Consider the following 23,633-nt stretch of genomic DNA (forward strand, 5'->3'; position numbering starts at 1 on the left):
GGTTTAGGGGCAGTACTTGCTCAGGTGCAGGACGGAAAGGAGAGAGTCATTGCCTATGCTAGCCGCAGTCTCCACCCCCCCAGAGAGGAATGACCAGAACTACAGCTCTTTTAAACTGGAGCTGTTAGCTCTTAAATGGGCAGTCACCGAGAAGTTTAAAGATTTTTTGTATGGGGCAGAATTCACAGTCTTTACTGATAACAACCCCTTGGTGCATTTGGAGACTGCACGGCTTGGGGCTGTGGAACAGCGTTGGGCTGCTCAACTGGCAAATTTCAGGTACACCATCAAATATCGGCCAGGTACCCAAAACAGAAATGCAGACGCCCTATCCCGGTTGCCGGAGCAGAGTGAACCAGCCAGTCTGGTACAGACAAACCAGGTTCTGGCTGGTGCAGATCACACCTGGAGTGACCGTCAGGCCAGTGACCCTGACCTCCTCCAGATTCGGCAGTGGAAGGACCAACAGGTGCCTCACCCCCAGGTACGTGACTCTTCATCTCTGTATTTGAAGCAGCTGCTGAAAGAATGGGGTAAAATTGTACTACATGATGGTGTACTGAAACGGTCTCATATGGAAAGAGGTTCTGACCTCCAGCTTTTCCAAGTGATTATTCCCCAACAGGAAACAAAAGGAGTGTGGAGAGACTACCATAATGAGATGGGACACCCCAACAGTGAACGGACCCTGACAGCCCTGAGGCAACGCTGCTATTGGCCGAGGATGACAAGGGATGTAAAGGAGTGGACTGAAACATGCCCTCAGTGTGTGTGCGCAAAGGCTGGACCAGAGGTGAGGGCACCATTACTGTCAATCACTACTTCATATCCATTTGAAGTTGTGGGGGTGCACTACCTGTCTCTGGGGCGCTCAGGTGATCAGTACCCCTACATCCTGGTAATAATTGATCTATTCTCCAAGTATGCCATTGCAGTGCCAACTAGGGATCAATCTGCCAACACTACTGCCAAAGATCTCTACTCCCGCCTGATCCAGACTTTTGGTTGTCCTGAACGGATTCTCTCAGACAGGGGGGCTGCTTTTGAATCGGCTTTGGTGAGTAATCTCTGTCAGCTCTATGGGTGTCAAAAGAGCCGAACCACTGCATACCATCCTCAGGGAAATGGAGCCTGTGAGCGGTTTAATCAGACTCTTCTAAAGTTGCTGAATTCTTTGTCTGAAGAAGCCCAGGCTCACTGGCCAGATCAGCTACCAGCCCTTCTCCAGGCTTATAATAACACCACCCATAGTACCACCGGATTGACTCCACACTTTGTTGTTTTTGGGAGACATGCTCGTCTCCCACTGGATTGGGCGACAGGTTTGAGCCCTCCCATAGAGCCCCACAGTTTACAAGACTGGGTAAAAAGACATCAGCAGGCCCTACATAAGGCTTACCAAGTAGCAAAAGAGCACACCCAGAAAAGGCAAAACAGAGATCAAGCACGATACAACCGAAGAGTAAGACGAGTGGCACTGCTTCCAGGTGAACGTGTGTTGGTGCGCAACTTCCGCAGGAGAGCAAAAGGTAAGCTGGGCCTAAGATGGATCCCAGAGCCTTTGGTGGTCGTCAGACCGCTGAGAGAAAACCACCCAGTCTATGTGGTTCGACCCGAGGGGAAAGAAGGGCCAGTTCGAACTGTACACCGTAATAATCTCAGGACATGCCCCTTGGATATGTTACAGGATGACCAGGAAACAGAACAGGAGTCAAGGCAGCCATCAGGAGACCAGCCCCCTGATCTACCCCCTCCCACATGGTGGCTTCCTGGTCTGTTTATTAATGCCCCACAAGAGCGGATGGTGCCTATCCCAGAGCCAGCTCAGGCCGACCCACCTGACCTTCTCAGAGCACCAGCAGCCCCCAGTGGTGAGCCTTGTCGCTCACAATGAGCCACTTTTGGACTTGCACCAGTTAGGTATGGTTATGAATGAATAGTCAGGACGACTATTGTTAAAGAGGGGGGGAAACTGTCACAGTACCAGTTGTATTTTGTTACTGAGTTTGTATTTTAGTTGCATGGTTTGGAGTGGTTATTTTAATTGTCTAGTTTTTATTTTATAGTTGCATGGTTTTGTTTGCAGTGGTCATTTTGTTATGTTTCTATTTTGTAGTTGCATGGGTTTATTTTGAGTGTGCATGTTACTGGGTGGAGTGATCGTTTTTCTTTTTTGAGTTGTAATTAGTGAATACAGCTGGCACTGATTAGTGGAGACTGCAATTGATTGGACAGAGCTACCTGAGCTGATGAAGAAAAGAGGGACACATGTGCAAGAAGAGGAGGACTAACAGAGAGCGCACAGGGGGAAAACAAAGCAGAGGAGTAACAGGGCGGCCGTGAGTAGAACTGGGGACAGACGGGGAACAAAGTGGAGCGACACAAGAGTGGACTGAGCCAAAGAAACTCCACGCTACATGCAGTAAGCAGCGCTGGTTCGAGGGGAGAGGACGGAGGCGGACTGAGTCGGGTCGTGGCTGCACGGAGGCAGGAACGGAGGGCTGAAGTGAGCGACGGAGGATTGATACAACGCAGATTCCCAGATAAGTGAAGGGACGCGAGCCATCCTACCCAGCAGTGTGTGTGTGGTTGGTTGTTTTTATGGTGTGCCGAAAACTGAGTGACGCTCCCTCTTCCACAGCGCTGCATCACGTCGGACCAGCCGTGAGGAGAACTCGGAGGTACGGAGGCCAAGGAGTAAGTGTGCTGCTCATCACTCATCGCCCTGCGTCGCCTGTTCCCCGGAGAAGATTCCCTTAAAAGGACTATTACACCGGCCAAGATAAGCATAGCCTCAAAAAGACCAGTGTGCTCTGTTTTATTGATCTGATGCCCCCAATGGGACTGTTTTTTTTTTTTTATAGATCTTAGTAGGATTTTAGTCTATTCTTTTTAAGAGATTGTTTTATCTTGTGTTGTTTTTAAATTTCCTTCATTGCATTTGTGCATGTTTTTTTAACAGTGGAAATCAAGTCTTTTGACTGCTGGTAAAAAGTTATTTGAATCTGTGCAGTCCGTGTGACACTTGCAGTTCCAATAATGTGCGTTTATTACTCCAAATAAGTGTAGTCCAACAGCTTTAATCTAAACAAACAATTCATTGTTACCGGCTTTTCAGCGGCGGCTTCCACGGCGATCAAAACCATTTTTTCCTTCCAGGCGGAACACCTGCCCGGACAAAGATTGGTTCCTATTTATAATAATCGAGCTCATTGGCTCCTACAAACATGTCTCGGCTTATGTCACCAAATTAGAGGTGAATCTGATCATCTGGCTGAGAAAAATGCATCAAACTGTTAAAAAATGTGTATTTCCTGCTACCACAAGGTGGCGCTATGACTGGGGAGGTGGAAAACCAATTGTATGTGGTCAGGGCGGGACTCTGATCCTGCATGTAAAATTTCAGGCAGATTGGAACATGTTTACGAGAGTTAGACACCACTTCCTGTTTTATGGCGAAGGATCAATATTTTGGGGAGCCGCCATGGCGACGCCCTTTAACTTTTGCAGAGAATTTTGATAACTTTTCATCAGAAAGGACTGTTGCATGTGCTGACCAAATTTGAGGTCTGTCGGACTTACCCCCGATGTGTTTTTAATCTCAAAAAATTTTGAGGTAATTCAAGATGGCCAACTTCCTGTTGGGTTTACAGTATCGTCGTGATTGACTTTTTCGTGTGTCCTGATGTGCTGCACATGCACACCAAATATTGTACCTGTAGATGAAACATCGTGGCAGTTGACCTAATTACCACTTTTTTTCAATTTTGGAGGGGGCGCTATGGAGCCATTTTTCCACACACACGCGCACCTCCCATAAAAAAATCTAATTTTTCGCCAGTCCTAATGCGCATGCCAACTTTGACATGTTTTGGAGTATGATAAGGCCGTCAAAAATGCAATTTAAAAGTCCGGAAAATAATAATAATAAATTAAAGCTGCAAGCAGCGATGGACGGGTCCTCGCATCCACGCTGGTCGGCGAATCCATACATGTCCACCAAGTGGTGCTGTGGCCGCGAGTGTATAGACCCTTTAATGACCCACGTCACGAATGACGTCACAGCTTTAGCTGGAGGCAAAAGAGGAAGCCCGCGCGGCCGTGACTGAAAGGCGAAAGACTGAGGGACTAGGCTCTATCAACTTTTCTAAAATGTCGTCCTGCTGTGTCTTCGGATGCCAGAATAGGAGGAATGACATTGGCGAACACAAATTAAAGTTTTATAGGATTCCAGCGAACACTTGTGCTCAGAGGGAACGAAGACAGTTGTGGTTAAATGCACTGAGGCGAAAAGACTGTAATATAAAATTGAAAATGTCACATATTTTAAGCTTTTCATTAAAAAAAACAACCAACAGTATTCAGAGAATCATATCAACAATTAACAATCACCCAGGTGTCGTACATTTGAGTCTTTCTGGCTTGGCAAAACTTCGGACCGCAGCACACAAAGATCCGGACGTAGGTTGATGTACTGTACTGTTTGGACAAGTCCATTTATGACATAATTATAGGCATCCAGTGATTTGTATGCTTTAAGTTTTTCTTTGCTATAAACACAAGGGGTCTCAATTAAGTACATGTAAATGTCCAGCCACTCCACCTTCGGCAGCCCAGTCAAGTCCTCTTGCCACTCCTGCAAGGTGTACGGGTCAGCGAGCCTACTACCATCCGCTAAAGTTAATTTCCTAAAATAGCTGTCACGGTCTTGTACAGAGAGTGTCTGGGCATAGTCCGACATATCCGAGACAGAACAAGATTTCTGGAAACTGTCCATTTTCCAAAAAGGCAACGCACAAAACTTGTTAGCTCCCAGTCCCGTTTGACTTCTCGCTCCGCTTTTGCCTCCAGCATAAGCCCCGCCTACAAAAAACGTCACAATGTTTGTAAACAAATAAAGGGTCTATGTCGGCGTATGGATGGCATGAGGAGTGGACTCTGATCACACATGCAAAATTTCAGGCAGATTGGAGCAGGTTCAGGTTAGTTTTACAGCTTTTTCTGTCCATCCAGGTGGTGAAACGGAGAGTGTGTATTGGCCCATGGATGTGATCAGAACTGGACTCTGATGACACATGTTGTCAGGGCTCTCCCCTCATCTGACACCCAAGACCCTCCCTACCTGTCTGTCTTTCCCTTTCTCTCTTCCTCCAGCTCCCCCTCTCTCCCTCCTTTCAGCAGGTCCAGAGCTAAGCAGTCACAGCTGGCTGCGATTGATAATCAACCCCCTCTCCAGTACTTGGGCAGCTGGATCCCATTCCATTAATCACCTCTGCAGTTAAAAGACCGGCTGAACTCTCCACTCGTCGCCAGATTGTTGTATATGACTCATGCAGTCAGTACTCTCTCTAACCTTCATGTTTCTGTGATTTTTGCGAGTAGTTAACTCTGCTTCTCCTCCCTGCCTTGACAGAACCAGCTGCCCGGGACCGGTCGCAGCAGCCAGCTGAACCCGCTCTGGACCGAGCTCCCCTCTGAACCCTGCCTGGACCCCTCCTTCCTTCTGAGATGTCTCTGGATCCCCCGACTCCCTCAAGACTGGTTCTGGACCCAAGATCTCCGGCCAGCTCCTGCCGTGAGCCCTCCCCTCGGAACGAACTCCCTGTCCCGCTCCACTCGTTGTTTTCCACGCTCTGCTCCCCCCGCCTGTTCAGATCCAACCGCCGCCAAACTCAGGACCAACCGAACCACCGCCGAACACAAGACCAACCGGACCACTCCCATTCCCTCTCGACTCTCTAGCCACACAGCCATTTCCCATATTCACCTTCCTCTGTAGCAATAAATCTCTTCCAAACTCCACCTCTGCCTCGGTAGTGCGGTTCTCGGCTCGAGTCCAATCTGTTCTTGTGACACATGTAAAGTTTCAGTCAGATCGGAGTATGTACAGCCCAGTAATAGAGCATTTCTTTCCATCCAGTAGGTGGTGCTATGACTGACTGTATATCGGCATATAGACCCTGTCAACACACCCATGTGGGATGGAGATACGCTGGTGAATGGACCCCATGTGGGCTGCTCAACTGGGGCCTGGTTAATTTTGGCCGGGGGCTCCGCAGTGGCCCCATGTGGGCAAGCCCAGATGGGCTCAAGGTGGGCTTTAGATGGGCCCTAGCTAAAACCCACATGGGCAAACCCAGGTTTCTCGCACATAAGGAGGGTCCCATGTGGGCTGATTATGGGCACCTGATGGGACCCATGAGTGGCCCTTATGGGCAAACAAATTTGATTTTGGGGCCCCTCTTACACTCTTATAGTTTATGTAAAGGCTACAGTCACAAAGCAGAGAACAGCAATACAACTACTAGTCTTCCCCGACGAGGGGCTGATTATTGGGCTTTGATGGTACTCTAAAGGATGGTAAATATAAATATTATGGGCCAACAAATACGTTCTTGATGCTTATTTTACAGTCATTTCATGCAGTTCTTGTGTGAAATACCGTAACAAAGAATAATACAATTAGCTTTTTTATTTTAAAATATTGAACAAAAGAAATTGCAGATGAACACTCAATTATTAAAACGTGTTAACATGTAAAACAACTAATACATTTAAAAACATAAGCATATTCAAATTACGCCTCCCATTACACATGTACATTTTACATTACCAAGATTCACATTACCCAGATTGAATTAACCTTTAGAACTGGCCAAAAAAAAAAAAAACAATAACAAAAAACACTTAAAGTATACATAAATAAAAATATTTTGTCAAACTCTTTAACAAAGGTCCGCCTTTTTAAGTAAAATACATACAGGGTTTCTGCACACCATGAGAAATTCCAGATTAGAATAGGACCCTATTCATCCTTTTCTTAATACAGATCGTGTCCTGTCACCTCTCGTATGAAGCAGCCTCAAACCATGTTTGTTACTTTTGGTTTTCCATGCATAGAAGACACAAGACAGGTCCATTCTACAGACAGAAAAACAAATGCTCTCTTGTTGGTCTACAGCAGTTTTTGGGGGTTTGTTTTCAGTCTTTTGTTTGCCATTTTTTTCAAATACTGAGGTCTCCTTTTTATAAAAATCTTAAGAAATGTTACTTCCCAATTTTGCCAGGTGAGCGTAGATGGGCCTTATCGAGTTAATTTTCCTCGTTTTCAGGTTCTTGTTCCGGTGTTGCATTTTTGGTTGCCCGGGCCAGTCTATCTCCTCCACGGTCCCGAGTACCAATGAGCCACTTCCCAACCGCCTTTTCCCCATCCTTACGAGTGACTGTAGAGGTCATAGCGTTCTTCTTTAAACCTCCTGCAAGGAACAAATTATAACAGCCACTTACTTCATGTGATAACAGATATCTCAGCCAAGACTGAAAAAGCAAGAGGCAAGTCTCAAAAAATTGTGTTCAATTGGCATATTTGACAAAATCTAAACTGTACGAGAAGATAAAAGCGATTTGGGGACCAACAAAATAAGTATATTCAGAAAATAAATGAAATAATACATTTTGGAAGAGATTTTTATTTTCAAATTATATTCTTGTAATGTTTATTTGGCTTTTATTTGGTTGCCAGTCTGATAAACCCCTTTCTTAACAATAGGCTTGTTTTAAAATTGAGAACAACAGGGAAACAACGCGAGGTCTACTTGGCAGCAGGGTTATCATTTGTGTTGTAGAACTGACAGATTTTTGGATTCTCTGAATTTTGTCATTAAAAAAGTTCAGAGCCAGAATTCTTTCAGTCAAAATACAAGTAACCCCCCCCCCCCCCCCCCCCCCCCAAAAAAAAAAAAAAAAAAAAGAATATTGTCAAAAGGTTGGAAATCATTGGTCAAACAATGAAGGAAAAAACCCCTGATTTAATGTACTCTCATGCCACAAAAAGTTAATTCAAGCCGTGATTATTGAAAAATGCCTTTATTTTGGCTTACAAGAAATTAAGTCAATTTTACCTGTTTCAAAGTTGTTTTTGAAACCAGTAAAATTGACTTTTCATTTCTTATAAGCCAAAATATAGAGGTTTTACAAAAACAATAGCTTTAATTATTCCCTCTTTGTGTCATGAGTTCTGTTTTATTATTTGACCAATATTTTCAAACTTTTTCATATTCCAATTTTTTGGATATTACTTGTAGCATGTCCCCCCTCATTTTGTAAAACACAGTTGAACGTCTGATTCAAACTGAGCATGTTAGGATGTTTCTGCAGGATAACAACAAAACCTTTGAAAGAACAAATATCCACATGAACACCTATCATATATTACTTCAAACAACCTCAGAGCCTTGAACTCCCGTTTTCCATTGCCGCCCAACAGGTTGTACTGTCGCGACAAACCGTTGTCCAAGAGGAAAGTCATAATTCTTCTTGTGGCCTCGTCCACCGTCGACCCACCAATATCTGCCACAGCTGCAACCTGAGGGGAAACCAAAGAAAAAGAAAGTCTTATTGTGAGTTTGTCTGTGTGTCTATAAGGCTGTATGTAAGCTGGCAGGTCTATGAGGCTGTTTGAGAGTCTGTATGTGAGATATCGCATACATACCAAGTCGGACATGAAGGTCTGATCAGCCAATTTTTGTTCAATGGATTGCAGATCACCCACGGTTTTAAGCAGGAAACCCTCTGGGGTGGATGGGAAGATTGATGAACCAACAATGCTACCTTGCTGAAGAATTGTTTGTAGTAATTTTCCATGGACTTTTTGAGTCTCTTTAATTTGTTCAAGCAGTGAAAGAACGCGGATGAACATGTTGTCTCGAATAGAACCAAGGGTAGTTGGAGGCAGTGTAGGCAATGAGCAGCGAGTTACAGGTGGTGGTGTCTGACTGGTTCTCAGGGTGGATGGAGGTGGTGGAAGTGTCTGTGCAGGTCTCAGGGTGGGTGGAGGTGGTGGAAGTGTCTGTGCAGGTCTCAGGGTGGGTGGAGGCTGTGGAGGAGATGCTCTGGCCCTGGATAATGGAGACCTGATGTGGATGTCAAACTCATCATCATCCTCCTCCTCCTCCTCCTCACTGGACCTAATTACTTGCCTTAAAATGTATATAAACCAAAATTAGTGAATATTTTAAAACAGCTGGTAAAAACATTTTTTATACATATATACAAAGTGAGTGTGAGCCTTTTACAGTTCATTTTAAAGTCAGTAAGTATTAAAATTCTATGATTACTTAAGTAAATTTGTTGCTTTTGCATTGGACTTAGTATCTATTCAACCATTTCATATTTCAAATAGACTCACCTTTTCTTGCGCTTTCCTCTTCCAAACCTGTCACTTGACTCTGAATCTGTTTGCACATCGCTTTTTTCTTCATATTCCAACATTTTTGAATGGGCAACTTCATAAGTTCCTAAGGACACAGACAAATAAATAGCAATTCAGAACATCTTAAAACTGAATAAATTAACCAAGTCAGATTGTATTGTTAATCTTACCAGCTTTTCTCCTCACAGTGAGTTTAAAAAATTTCCAGTCACTTTGAGGATCTTTTTGGTCTATCACTGCCTTCGTCACATTAACTTTCCCTGGTGGCCAGTAGCACTCATCTTCCGCTGGCGAGGTAAACCATTTGGTGGGAATCACTGCCACACTATTATTGGGAAACTCGACTACTGCGAATGGTAACATGCTGAAAAAAAAGCAAATATTAAAAAATGTGTTAATTATAAAAAACAATGTAAAACAAAAAAAAAAAAAAAAAACACCCCACTATGCTAGTGTAGGAGTGGCAAAGCCACGTATCCAGTCTTGAATGGCAACAAAACCACTTTTGTCTTTAACTCCTCCACAGGTGCAAAAATACATGCAAAAATAAGCAGCATGGTGGCAGATAATCATTTACTAATAGTTTAATCTATGCATGTTTAACTGCCATGCTGAGCATAACCAAATACACATGTAGGTCAACCACTCAAGATAAAATGTTAACAAGTTACATATTGAAAGAACGAGAATATTGTATTTTCACCTGAAGTGACTGACACCATTCACATACCTTTTAATGTAGTCACGACAAAGAGAAGCCACAGTGGGAACACCAGGTGAAGGCAACTAAAACACAGAAACAAGACATCAAGGAGCAGAATGATGTGAATTTATGCAGGTACTACTCAAGAAAAACGTGCAGAAACACAAACATTATATGCTTTCCACTTGTCTTCAGAACTAAAAAGTGGCAAATACGTTGATTCGTTTTTACTTGAATCTGTTCTATTTGTCAAGGGGAAAGATCTGATGAGTGACTCAAATATAAAATAATAATACAAATGTGGCTTATACCCAAAAGCATATGTCTCTCCAAGTTATTTTGCTAACCCAGACAGTCTGGTTATGTTGAGAATTTAGTAATTATTGTTACAAATAAATAATAGTCAAACTTGATATTTCTTAGAGACTGCCGGTTAACATTAGCGATATTAGCATTATGCAGAAACGGCTCATTTTACACCCGCAGAGCCTCAACTGCCGCAGTGTAAATGATTGTGTGGCTAGATCATTTTGTGTAGAGGCAAGCACAACTATTAGAAACACACGAAATGTAAGAATATTGCTGTCGGATTTACTTTTCGAAGCAAACACGGTCAGCCGCCATCTTGATTTTTTTATGCCGGGGCCGAAACTGATCCGACTGGGAAACTCTGACTTCACACATCCAACTTAGTACAGTCCAGCATTAGGACAGATATGCTTTCTGAAGATGGCATTGAAGCAGCCAGTTTTTTACTTTTTAGGATTTAATTTTATTCCTCATAAATTCTTCGGAATAGCTAGCTACATACTGGCTAAAATCTAACTACTACTAAGCATTTTTTACCGCGTATCGATTTTACCAACAGTTCAAACAAATTGCAAACAGCGGACGGTCAAAGTTAAGATTGCAGGTTTTGACCTGATATTGTGGTAGTTTTGATGGTAGTGCAGTGGCAGAGAGTGAGTTGGGTGTGACACTGAGCGCGCTTTGGCTAGCGGTGGAGCTAACGTCCGAGTAGAAGAAATGTGAAGAGAAAAGCTCAACTGGTACAAGATCAAATTAAGATGAATATTCCCATTCAGCTTAGTTTATGCTAAACTGTGTGAAGGGCTGTGTGATAAAAGAGGGGCGAGCGACTTCAAACCTAGCGGTACAGGCCTCAACATCAAGGTTTTTACCGAAGCTAACTAAAGCTAGCAGTACTTGCTGGCAGTGTTGCTTCAAAAAAAAGAGAAGTTTTGGCAACCACCATGCACTACACACATTTTCTGACTACTATCACACAACAGAAGCGGATGTTCTTTGTCATTATCTTGATTCTTACCTGAAAATGTGCAAAATCCGATCACAAACCACTAGAGCAGCAGACAGCGGAGAAGGCGGCAAAATGTTGCTGGGCGGATTTTAACTTTTGCTCAAAGGGGGTGGGGTTTTCCCATAGTCTGGGCTGCTGTAAAGATATTTGAATATTGTGTAAATTAAAGGCATTATGGAGGATTTTTTTTTGTTTAATTTGTCTGATTCATATAAAATGAATATACTGACCTTTAGTGGACTTGTATGTATGGTTTCTAAAAGAATTTAAAAAAAAAAAACTGTGGACATGGCAGGACCTGAAAAACATCAGCCAATCAATGCGCTCGGACCGAGGCGTTTGGTTTGCTCCCTTTCCTGTCAATCAAAAATCTTCCGGCTCAGGCCTAGTTACGTAGATTACGTACGCCTTGGACTTACGTGTTTTCTGTATGTGTTGCTTTGGTATAGCTTCGTAGTTAGCTGGCGACTTGTTTTGCTCATCTTTTTTTACATGATGGCAGATAAAGATCCAGGGGGACCCAGCCGTACAAGACAACTTCACGAGTGCTACGCAAGTTCCTGGAGGGGGGCGTTTCTTCGTAAATGTTAAAAGGGGGGAGGTTAGAGGGGGGTGAGGGAGAGGTTGTATGTGCGCATGCGCATGCTACGTTCAAGTCGTAGGAAATTAAATCTCCTCTAATGCCTTTAATCCAGCTGAATGTGTTTTCATTTTATTACATATTAACAAGTAGGTCTACTAATATGGCCCTGCCATACACAAGTATATCTAAATATCAGAGATGGGAGTAAGTCACATACATGCAAGTCGCAAGTAAGTCACAAGTCTTAGCCCTCAAGTCTCAAGTAAGTCCCAAGTCGTCTGTAAGGAGGATCAAGCAAGTCAAGTCCAAGCAGAGCTTTGGTCAAGCAAGTCAAGTCCAAGTATAGCTTTAGTCAAGCAAGTCAAGTCATTATCAAATTAATTACTTTTTTCAAATGTCTGTATTGCAACAAGCTTGCTGTCAATATATTATTTTTAATGCAAGCTGAAGTTCATGAATCACCTCAACATGAATGAATTACAAACAGCTTTTTATTAGCGGAAGATGGAACAATCACATCATATGAAAAGATACATTGTAAGTGAAACTGGAGCTAGAATGCACCTTATCCAAAGTGTGTGTGTGTGTGTGTGGTTTGGCCAGCACTTTTCATTTACGATTGACAGGAATTTTAAATCAAGAAACACATGTTTTCTGACCAATCCTGCAGTGGAAACAATTGGAGTCGCAATGAGGTTCAACAAGATCTGGACGGTCACATAACATAACCTAACACACTTTTATTCTGTTACCTCGCATCACTGGAAAACCCTTATCAACCATGTACCAATTTCAACAGCAGGTGGCTCTGTGTGCAGAGGACCAGGTGTCTTCTTTTCATAATCTGTCCATTATTCTCATATTATGGGTAAGTAGTAAAGGTGATGTCACCGAACATGTTGCTAACAAGACTCCCAAACCAACAATACAAAAACACAGGCATGCTTCTCTAAGATCATCAGATTAGATTTTTCTTTTTTGGACAGCCTTGGTTACAGCAGTGTGTGTGTGTTGTGTGTGGTGTGTGTGTGTGTGTGTGTGTGTGTGTGTGTGTGTGTGTGTGTGTGTGTGTGTGTGTGTGTGTGTGTGTGTGTGAGAAAGAGAAAGAGAAAGAGAAAGAGTGGGTGGTAGGGTGGTGGGTGGTGCCTAAGCTAAGACAGCATCAGAATGTGAGCCATTACCAATGGCCATTACACTTGCAAAAAATCAAATTGGTCAACACTTTTGCACTGAGTTGGGAACGATGGGGTCGCATGATCACACCACCATGGCTGAAAACGCGCTCTACTGGTGCGCTAGATGCAGGAATATGCAACAGTCTTACCACAACCTCGTAGAGAGAAGGAAGGGTGTGTCTGTTTAGTGTCCAGAAGTTGAGGCAGTCTTGTCCACTACAAATGTCCAAAAAGTGTGTGAGCTGCATATGTGGTGTCGAAGCAGAATCCTTCTTTTGCTTCTTGTTATAGTAAGATGCGAAAAGGCCCGACGGAAGCTCTTTGCCCTGGACCTTGTCCTCCTCTTCTACGCGTGGGGTTGGCGCCACTTTCGCTGCCTCTTTGAGAATCAATTCTTGAGCAAAGAAAAAGCACAAACAATATCACTTAATCACATAATAATATGATGTGTATAACATTTTTTATAATGCCCTTTTTTTACATGGGCTAACCTGGCATGTTTTCACTGTATATCTATAACATACCTTTGATCATCTTTGACACCTCCTCCTTAGTGTGGTCAGGGACCAAAACATGCTACTAGCTTTTTAGCAAAAATGTTAACATAGCAAGCAAGCCACTCGCCTAGTACTCCCTCCAAAGTCTGCAGTCAAATCGCGAAACAGTTATCGTCAAAACCTTTACAAAAAACTCTTTTATATACAGTCTACGGTCAAAACGTTAGCAAGCTTTGCAGCATGTTACTCACCTTTCTTTGTGCCCTGTCCTGAGGTGTCTTACAAAATTTGATGTGGTGCTCGCAGTATCGGTCACTTTTATTTTGCAAAATTTGCAGACAGCAACTCTTCTGTTGTGCGATCAGTGTTGTATAGTAACGAAGTAATAATACTTAAGTACAGTACTTAAGTATGATTTGGCAGTACTTGTACTTTACTTGAGTATTTTTTTCTTCATGACTTTTTACTTTTACCCCACTACATTTTTGAATGAAAAAAATGTACTTTTACTCCACTACATTTTCAATAAGCTACTTCGTTACTGCTACTTTTACTTAAGTACTTTTCTAACAGGATTGAGTAAAAATATTGAGCAGTTCAGAACTTTGCTCCGTCTCCGGGCCACGAGCCGGCTAATGAGTGAGACTTGTGCTGCGTTCATGTGAAGCCAGTTTAGTAGGAAATACGACTTTCCCAGTGCACAGGACTGAAGGTAGTGTCGTATTTACCACTGGGAAACGGAGACATTTACAAAAAAATAACCTTCCAAAATGAAGGATAGAGGCGAAAGATTTTTAAATAATCAGAAAAATCAATCAAATTGTGAAAAGGCAATTGATTGATTTACACATTTATTTACATTTTATTTATTTGACGTGACTGTGAAGTTTCAATATATTTTCCCTTGCACATCTTCTATAAGATTATTTGAATAAGTCAAACAAATATTTTACTTTTTATTCTGCTTAAAGTTCCCTTTCTCCCTCAATAAAATTACATAAACCACTAAAAACCAGACAGACAACCTCATATTTACGAGTTCCTGAGGAGAAAGCTCGTCTTTACCAGAGAACATGAACGCAGCACTAGCCTGCCTGGGTGCCTGGACCAAGCTAGCTTGGACCCGCCAATTAAGCATTTAGCGCTTGGCTGGCACATGCTTACAATGGCTGAAAATGAGACGGAGGCGAGTGATAAAGACGACCATCGCAGTGATGAAGAAATTCCTTCACTGGATAAAGACGCTGAACATCCATGGCCTTATCTTCACTCCCTATTTGATTGTGTTGGGGTCAAGTCAGATTCTTTCCGCATGAAGTGCATGCTTTGCACTCCAAAGCTAGTTGAAATATTGGCTTACAAAAATTCACCGTCAAATCTACGGAAGCACGTGAAGGTAAGGGCAAACATATTTGGTTATATTGGCTTAGTTAACAATATTCTTGCATGATGGTGTTATACTGCTATCTTTAAATAATAGTCTTGCGTAAGTTAGCTTCACTCTTGGCGCGCCCACTAGCTAACATTAGCCTCACAAGCTAGCAAGACGGCCTATTTGCATTAGCCAAAAAATTAGAAATAAATCACTTAATTTTGAGTTTGTTGTAGCTTGTTTCTCACAATGTAACGTTAAGCTGTGGCTACTGGTGGTTATGAGTTATGCTACAGCGGAGCATTTTTGTCATTATCTGGTTCAATTTAGATTGTTATTTGTGTGCTTTTGCAACGTCACATGTTTAGGCCTATACCTTGACCTGACTTTCGCCATCTGACTGTTATTCAAGTTAACATGATAAAATCTTATTTTAGTTAACTGAACATGTTTTTTTTTTCTTTCTCTGACGTTTCGAAGCTCCAAGCTTCCTCATCAGAGCCTTGTCGAATGGAAAAGATGTCACATGTCTGTGAACCCAGGTGTCATGGCTGATGAGGAACACCTCGGTTCACAAACATGTGACATCCTTGATTCTTCTCAGTCTACAAAAGGCTCCTATGAAGAAGCTTGGAGCTTCAAAACGTTAGCCAAAAGGGAAAAAAAGAATATGTCTAGTTGAACAATGCCTGGATTATTGAGGTCTTACATTTTTAATTCTTATGAGTAGATGTGAATTGGTCTAAGATCAGGTTATTAGGAAAAAAAGACAGAGCTAAATGGATAAAGATGCAATAGTTTTAAACAATAATCAAATTGTACACAACACCAATATAGACCTGCAGTGCATACCCATAAAATATATAATGAGGTTATTTTACTTGTACCATTATTAGAGCTCTTATTGAATAATTATTTGTGGGAGTTGAGGTTTTGAGATCGAGAAGGCATTTGATGTTTTAATTTAAAGGTTTATTAATCAGTCTCCCTTGTTGTCATTACAGTGATTTATTTGGGACTTGCCGTAGATTTTTTTTTTCCTATTTTAATTTTTGCATTAACAAACTGTAACATGAAATGTTCTAATAATCTGTTTCAGAGGATGCATCCAGAAAGCCTTGCCAAGTACTCTGCCCTGACTTCTGTTAAAAGAAAGCGAGCCGCTGAGACGTCCACGCAGGTGCAGTCAACACTGCGAACCCAGTGGAGCATCTTTCCTCAGGGTTCCTTGGACAAAGCGGTCATGAAGTACATCATTACTGGACTCCAGCCCTTTTCTCTCCTTGAACAGGAATCTTTCAAGATATTTGTGAAAGACTTGATTCCGAATTCTAGGTACAAATGTTAAAATTGTGCTTTTATATGAAAATCAACAAGATAATCATAATTTCAAGGTCACCTGTTTTGTTGTTAAATGCAGGCTGATGACTCGCGTGAAGCTTAGAGCCATGACCATCGAAGCCGCAACAAAGATGAAGAAGGCCTTGACGGACAAGATGGGTGAGGTTGCACACATCGCAACCACCACAGACTGTTGGACAGTCAGGAGGCGTGGCTTCATCGGGGTCACTGCACACTGGATCAATGAAGATCTAAATAGGTGGGCATTTTTGTCAGCTAAGGTTTTCATAATTTGTAAATTGTCAGCAGAACAATTTTTCCTCAAATCTCCTTAACAGATGCTCAGTGGCCCTCGCCTGCCGACAGCTTAAAGGCTCTCACACCTTTGACCAGATCGCTGCAGCTCTAAACGACATCCACACGGAGTATGATATCCGTGAGAAAATTGTGAGAACCACCACGGACAGTGGTTCAAACTTTATAAAAGCCTTCAAGGTGTATGCAGAAGAGACTGAGAGCACATCTGAGAGTGAAGAACGGGAGGATCATACAGATGAAGAGAGTGGAGATGATGTTGAAGTGGAGAATGTGGATGTAGCGGATCTTCTCTCGCAAGATGATGGGATGGAGTTTCAGCTTCCAAGGCACCAGCGATGTGCCTGTCACCTAATCAATCGCATCGTAATGGCTGATGCCCTCGATGCAAAATCGAACGACACTTACAAGAAAGTTTACCGATCCGCTTTTTCAAAGTGTCATGCACTGTGGAACAAGTGCGGAAGATCCACTCTTGCAGCTGAAGCTGTAGAGGATTCTTGCACTATCCAGATTCTACGTCCAAATACCACAAGGTAGGTTGAAAGTTGAAACATTTACCATTTTACACTGGCAGTGATAACTATGATTTAAAGAAAAACAGAGCTTGAAATACTGCAAACATTGCCATAAATGTGTACATGTTACTGTACTTTTTTCTTTCTTTTAGCCTATTATATCAAGGACAATGGATGTTCTTGGTCTTCAAAAGGCTTATTAAAAAACACTTTTTCTTCTCTAACACCAGATGGAACTCGCTCTTCCTCGCTGTCGAAAGGCTGCTAAGAATCATCAAAGACAAAGGAGAGGGGACCATCAGAAATCTTTGCAATGACTTCAAAGTTCCAATGTAAGTAATTAATTTCTGTTGTCAAATTGTTGGTTTTGAGCACATATCCTAGCTCGAGAGTTAAGTGGGTTAGGTTTCAATTAGAATATCCTAGATAAATAACAGACTGCAATGGATATGCATGGTTAATCAGCTAAGATACTTTTTGTCTTACAGGTTCAACCCGGCAGAACTGGCGTTTTTGGGAGAGTATGCCATTGTGATGACTCCAGTTGCTCAAGCAACAAACATCCTCCAAGCAGAAACCAACGCCCAGATGGGATGGCTGCTACCGACAATCACGTTGCTGTCCGTTAAATTGGACAGAGTAAAGTTGCAGCTGAAATACTGCAGGCCTCTGGTGGATGCACTGCAAGTGGGTAAAAAAAATCATTTACTGTACAAAAGAGTTTATCATATTTATAGATACATTTGGAAGTGCAAAACTAATGCAGCAGCCACTTCTAAAAGTACTAACGTAACAACTGTACTATTTTTTTTTTAAATCTATATTTTTTATGTTAGTACCAACTATACTTCAGAAAGTATAGTTAATAACCTTTTTGTCATAACTATGCAAAGTTAATTCTGTCTACAATTTCTATTCCAACAGGAAGGTATAAAGACTCGGTTTGGAACAATGGCAAAAGATCCTGAGCTGATTGCGGCAGCAATTCTTCTGCCCAAGTTTCGGACCACATGGACAAAGGAGGAAGCTACCATCAAAATGGGTGAGGCAATTAAATAGCACCCAATTCTGTCTGGCAAAAAAATTAAGTATTTTTTTACTGAAAGGAGCTGTAGTACGCTTTTTTTTTTTTTTTTTTTAGCAATTTCAAAGTCATCCCTAGGAATTAATATGAACCTTCCCCACTTTAGACATCAGAGACTCATTTTGAATTAAATGTAAGGTTTGCTGTTTTTTATATCTGAATTCTTTGATCCTGCATTACCCTCTGTGTCCACATCAAATCAAATCAAGTTTATTTGTCTAGCCCATTATCACAACAGTTGCTTCAGCGTGCTTAACAAAAAAACAGGAATAAAATACAAAAAAAAACAAAAGCACAAGACAAACAAAAAAAAGGTTGTCAACAAAAAAAGTCCTGGAGTCCAAGCTGAGTTTAAACACAGCAAAAACGATTGAGAGTAAACGTAGTGACTTAAAATCAAATAAAAATGCCTTCTGCAGGGATGTAGAGCAGGAACAGGAAGCATGCAGGAAAGAAGGCATTGTTACAAAAAGAAACCATGGAGTCAGATAAAACATTCCAAACAAAATCAAGATAAACACCATGGATCAAAAAATCAGAATAAATACTTTCTTGAAGGATAAACATAAGATAAAAACAATGGATCAAAATTAAGAATTAACACTTTCTGGTAAAGGTAGAAGAAGCAGAAGCATACAGTCAGAGTCAGATGTCCCAAGTTTCTGTTCATACTGGGAAATGTCCTCTATGACACTGACGCTGTAGTTCTCAGCACTGATGATGTGGTCCCAGGAATTACAGTTCAGGATCTCAGCGCTGATTATATGGATCCAGGAATTAAAGTTCAAGGTCATTCAGGAACTGTCCTCCTTGACACTGACTCCTTGGGTCAGTGGGGCACATGGGGGCAGCAGACACAAAGCAAAAGAAATGAGCAGAGTTGACCTTTATTTCCTGGTTCAAACTGCAACAGTGGCACAGGACACAAGGGCTACTGCATTTTAGGCGAATAAATATGGGGGAAAGCGAGAAAAAGGAGCAGGAAAGAGAGGGCTCTGATGTAAGGACGTAACAAGAACAGATTTGCCTGAAGTCGCTGGTTTCCTCAAGTCTGGGAGGGGCTGCAACTCAGAGCAGAAGATTCAGAGAGAGAACAAACATGCCTGGACCAAGCAGAAACCTAACTGAGGAAATAACTATTTAACATGGTTAAAACTTGCAAAAAGTGCATCTCCCATGATACAGCTCCTTTAATTATCTTTGTGTAATATAGAAATTGAGCTTTTAAACTTTTTTTTTTTTCTGTATTCAAGGAATGGACTACATCAAACAGCACATTGAGCAGTCTTCTCCAAGTGAGCAGTCAAGGGCTTCTTCATCGGATGATGAAGACTTCTTCTCACCTCTGCAATCATCTCACTCGCAAGATAGTTCCAAACAGCTTGATGCCTATCTGACCTGTTCAGCGGATCACATGACTGTGCTGAAATCTTACCCAGCTGTCTGCGCACTGTCTGTCAAGTTGAATACCCCTCTTCCAGCCTCCGCAGCATGTGAAAGGCTTTTCAGCATTGCAGGACTCGTCTTTGCCCCAAGAAGAGCAAGACTGAATAGCAAGAACTTCGAAAATCAGCTTCTTCTAAGGATGAACCGCAAATTTTTGAATTGGTGACAGGTTTTTTCATAGGGCTGGCCCCTGGTCGCGTGAACTTGTTCTATTGTTCAAACTCATTGTTTAAACCAGATTTGGTTGATGCATCAATTTTCTTACAGAAAATCCCGGACTGTAAAAATGTATGAAAATGAAGTTAAAGTTTTCAGTTAAGTTGCATCTCTTTGTACAATTTTGTTTTTTTTACAAAAGGTGGCATTTATTTCCATAAGTTACCTAAATAAACCAAATCTTTTTGAACGAGTTTCCTTATCACTTAGATTAAAATCACAATTATCAAAAATGGGTGAAAAAAATTTAGATTTTCTCTTTTGGACACATTGTTTTGGCTGTTATTTGCCTCAGTAAAATATTTTATATTTTGTACTTTGACTTTTACTTTTACTTTTACTCAGAGTAAATTTACTTGAGTACTTTTGATACTTGAGTAAAAAAAGTATGCTGTACTTTTTTACTTTCACTCAAGTAAAATTTTCATGGGAGACTTTATACTTTGACTTGAGTCATTTTATAGTTGGGTAACTGTACTTCGACTCAAGTAAATTTTTTCAGTACTCTATACAACACTGTGTGCGATGTAGAAAAGTCGGTGTAACAAAATTTTATTATTTTCGGGACGGGGCTGGTACAAATATCCTCCATATCATCTCAGTGCTCTCTGCCAAACTGCAGGCACAAGGCTTGTCGCGTGGTAGAGGGGTTGCCAGGTTTGCTGATTATATGCTGCAAATCAAGTGCACTCACGCACAATAAAGCAATGTTCTAACAATTTATTTGTAAAAAAAAAAAAAAAGGTTGTAAAAAATGTAACAAGACTGCAGTGACTTGGCAAGTCAAATGAGTCAAGTCAAGTCGCACGTCAGGTGGAGCAAGTCCAAGTCAAGTCAAGTCTTTTGCTTATATTGATCAAGTAAGCAGCAAGTCACAAATATGGCAACTCGAGTCCGACTCGAGTCAAGTCAATGACTCGAGTCCCCCCATCTCTGCTAAATATATATATTAAAACATTTCAATAAAATATTTTTTATTTTTATAAGAAAAAATAGGAATTAAAAGGTTACTCTTCTGGTTTAATGGTTTTAAAAATTATTTTCCGAATGGAGCCCAGCTGAGGCCCACTTGTTGCCCAAGCTTGTTTTGCCCATCAACTGCCCATGTGGGGCCCAATAACATCTTTCTACTGCCCACTAGCTGCCCTTGTGGGGCCCAACAAGGAAGCCCACTTTGAACCCATGCCCACCCAAAACCCAGTCAGCCCAAGTGGTGCCCACATGGACTCCAACAATATGTGTTTGCAGGGGATGTGATCAGGGCAGGACCGTGACCATACATGTAAAGTTTGATGCAGGTTGGAGCATGTACGGGACAGTTACACAGCATTTCCTGTGTCATGGCGAATTGTCAAATTCCAGGGATCGCCATTTCCACGCCGTTAGACTTTTGCGGAGCATTTTGATAACTTTTGATCACCCATGTCTGCTGTACATCCTGGCCAAATTTCAGCTCTCTCAGTGTTACCCTGTTGGAGTGTATAGCTTTTGAAAATAGTCAAAAAAGACCCAAAATTGTATGTACATCTGACACATAATTCAAAATGGCTGACTTCCTGTTGGATTTGGAGCATGAGTGTCAATTATAATTTTGTGTGTCTTGACCAGTTACATACGCCTACCAAATTTCATAGCTGTAGGTTACATGTACTGGTCGTAGTAAATGTTTGAAAATTTCCAGGTGGCGCTATGAAGCAACTTTGCCACAATCAGGTGAAATTCCCATCAAACATCAAATGGTCCGTGAGTCCAGATATGTGTGTTAATTTTGGTGAGTGTTTGAGCATTTTTAACCTGTCAAAAAGTACTTTGTTTATTACGGAAACAATGCGTTACCACGGCAACAGCGTTTTATGAATCGTCAAGGTATGAACACTCGTTTATCCAATTTTCAGATTGATATGACAAAGTATTGGGCAATGGTACATGCAAATGTAATGACAAATACTTGTTATTGCCAATAGTTGGCGCTATGACATATTTCAAATTTATGATTGTGGATCTTTTCAGACCCCGACTGGTGTACATCACATGAAGTTTCGTCCAGATTGGACCTGTCATGCCCTTCAAACTCCTGTGTGCGGGCTCATCAGACTAATCACAAGTGGCTGTGCTGGAAGGACAGCTGGCATGAATGAACAATCAGCGCTGCTTAAAAGCCTGGCTCTCGCCTTAGTTCCTTGCTGAATTATTGACTCATTCCACACGCCGCACCCCGTTCTTTGTTTCATCCTGCTCTGCGCTTCACACACGCCGTTGCCTGGACTCTTCCGCTCTCTCTCTGGCTGACATTGTCTGCCCCCCTGCTCCCTGGACTCAGTCCCTCACATGGATTACCTGTCTGCTTCCTCTGTCTTTGTCACATCTCCACCATCAGCTCCCTCAACTCAGTCTTCCTCCCAGTCCTCTGATTTCCCCGGACAGTTGTGAGTTTTACTGATTAGTTTAGTTTTATTGATAGCGTTTTCCACGGCCGTCTGGTCCGCCTTTAGTTTTGTTCAGTTTAGTTTCTCCCATTCTGTTTTCCCTGTGCCTCCTTTCTCCTCTTTCCACTCTTTAGTTTAGTTTAGATTCATTCACGGCACTTGGCCGTCGCCCTTAGTTAGTTTTTCCTCATCCTGTTATTTTCTCTGCCTATTCATTGAGCACCTTTGTTTGATGTATATTTTTCTTATTAAATCATTATCAATTCACATGCCGGTCTGCTGCCTGCTTCATGCGTTCTAAAACGCCCTAGTTCATGACAGGACCTTTCGCAGCTGAGATATGAATAGTTTAATTTTCACGAAATTCGCCATGGCCACGCCCTTCAACCTCAAGTCACCATTTTCTCTGTGAATCATCATCAACGTGTGTAGGCGTCTGTCACCAAATTTGAGGTGAATCTGATCAATTGAGTAAGAATAGCACATCAAAGTGTAAAAAATGTGTACTTCCTGATACCACAAGGTGGCGCTATGACTGTGAATGGACATAACCACATGGATGTGGCAAGGGCGGAACTCTGATCATACATGTAAAGTTTCAGGCAGATTGCAGTATGTTCATCAGTTAGACACCACTTCCTGTTTCATGGCGAATAATCAATAATTTTGGGAGTCACCATGACCACGCCCTTTGACTTTTGCAGAGCATTTTGATTGCTTTTCATCAGGAAGGTCTGTGGCATATACTGGCCAAATTTGAGGTCTCTGGGACTTACCCCTGATGAGTTAATAATCTAAAAACATTTACAGTGAATTCAAGATGGCCGACTTCCTGTTGGATTTACAGTGTGGTCACGATTGACTTTTTTGTGTGTCAAGATGTCCTATATATGCCTAGCAAATGTTGTAGCTGTAGATGAAATGCAGTGCAAGTTAGCCTAATGACTTATGACTAGCCTAATGATTTTTTAAAATTTTGTAGGGAGCGCCATGGAGCCATTTTGCCACACACATGCGCAACTCCCATAAAATATCAAATTTTTCGCCAGTCCTGATGTGCATGTCAACTTTCATGCATTTTGGGGTATGATAAGGCCGTCAAAAATGCAATTTTAAATGTGACAGAAAAAAATATCATAATAATAAACCCAAGGGTTTCAATAGGGTCCGAGGCACCGCGGTACCTTGGACAGTCGGTGCCCTTGCACAGCCTGTCCTCGACACCGTCGGTGCTCGGACCCTAAAAATAAACCCAAGCGTTTATTATTATAATAAACCCACTGCAGCAGCTTCTCTTAATAACACAAACTAGACTGCACTGTGTTTTTAGTTATTTTATGTGCTTTACTTGTTTTTATTTGTTGTATTGTGTTTTAATGTGTGAGGGTGCTTTCAACGTTTCAGTGTGGTTTTCAAATTTGTCTTACA

The 23,633-nt window shown here is 41.8% G+C and overlaps 1 protein-coding gene and 1 long non-coding RNA gene across 3 annotated transcripts; one reads left to right on the forward strand and one right to left on the reverse strand.

The window, feature by feature from the left end:
• Nucleotides 1-6,457: 6,457 nt before the first annotated feature.
• LOC127537545 (uncharacterized) lies at nt 6,458-10,530 on the reverse strand. The gene is made up of 6 exons (XR_007947265.1): nt 9,942-10,530; nt 9,398-9,575; nt 9,188-9,296; nt 8,492-8,978; nt 8,226-8,365; nt 6,458-7,256 (listed from the first exon to the last, which is right to left on the reverse strand). It is a non-coding gene; the product is annotated as an uncharacterized LOC127537545 (long non-coding RNA).
• A 3,410-nt stretch (nt 10,531-13,940) lies between these two features.
• On the forward strand, nt 13,941-19,969 carry LOC127537594 (uncharacterized). Of its 2 annotated transcripts, none has more exons than XM_051960273.1 (8): nt 13,941-14,883; nt 15,959-16,194; nt 16,280-16,459; nt 16,539-17,051; nt 17,264-17,365; nt 17,522-17,724; nt 17,958-18,075; nt 19,371-19,969. In XM_051960273.1, the coding sequence occupies exons 1-7, from the start codon at nt 14,644-14,646 to the stop codon at nt 17,999-18,001; spliced, it is 1,518 nt and encodes a 505-aa protein (XP_051816233.1). In that variant the 5' UTR covers nt 13,941-14,643; the 3' UTR covers nt 18,002-18,075; nt 19,371-19,969. The 2 variants fall into 2 exon arrangements, with proteins under 2 accessions (XP_051816233.1, XP_051816232.1); XM_051960272.1 differs by having other exon boundaries at nt 13,942-14,883; nt 17,522-17,720.
• The last annotated feature ends 3,664 nt before the right edge of the window (nt 19,970-23,633 follow it).

This window comes from Acanthochromis polyacanthus, chromosome 15, assembly GCF_021347895.1.
Source record: "Acanthochromis polyacanthus isolate Apoly-LR-REF ecotype Palm Island chromosome 15, KAUST_Apoly_ChrSc, whole genome shotgun sequence".
NCBI classification, from domain to species: Eukaryota; Metazoa; Chordata; class Actinopteri; family Pomacentridae; genus Acanthochromis; species Acanthochromis polyacanthus.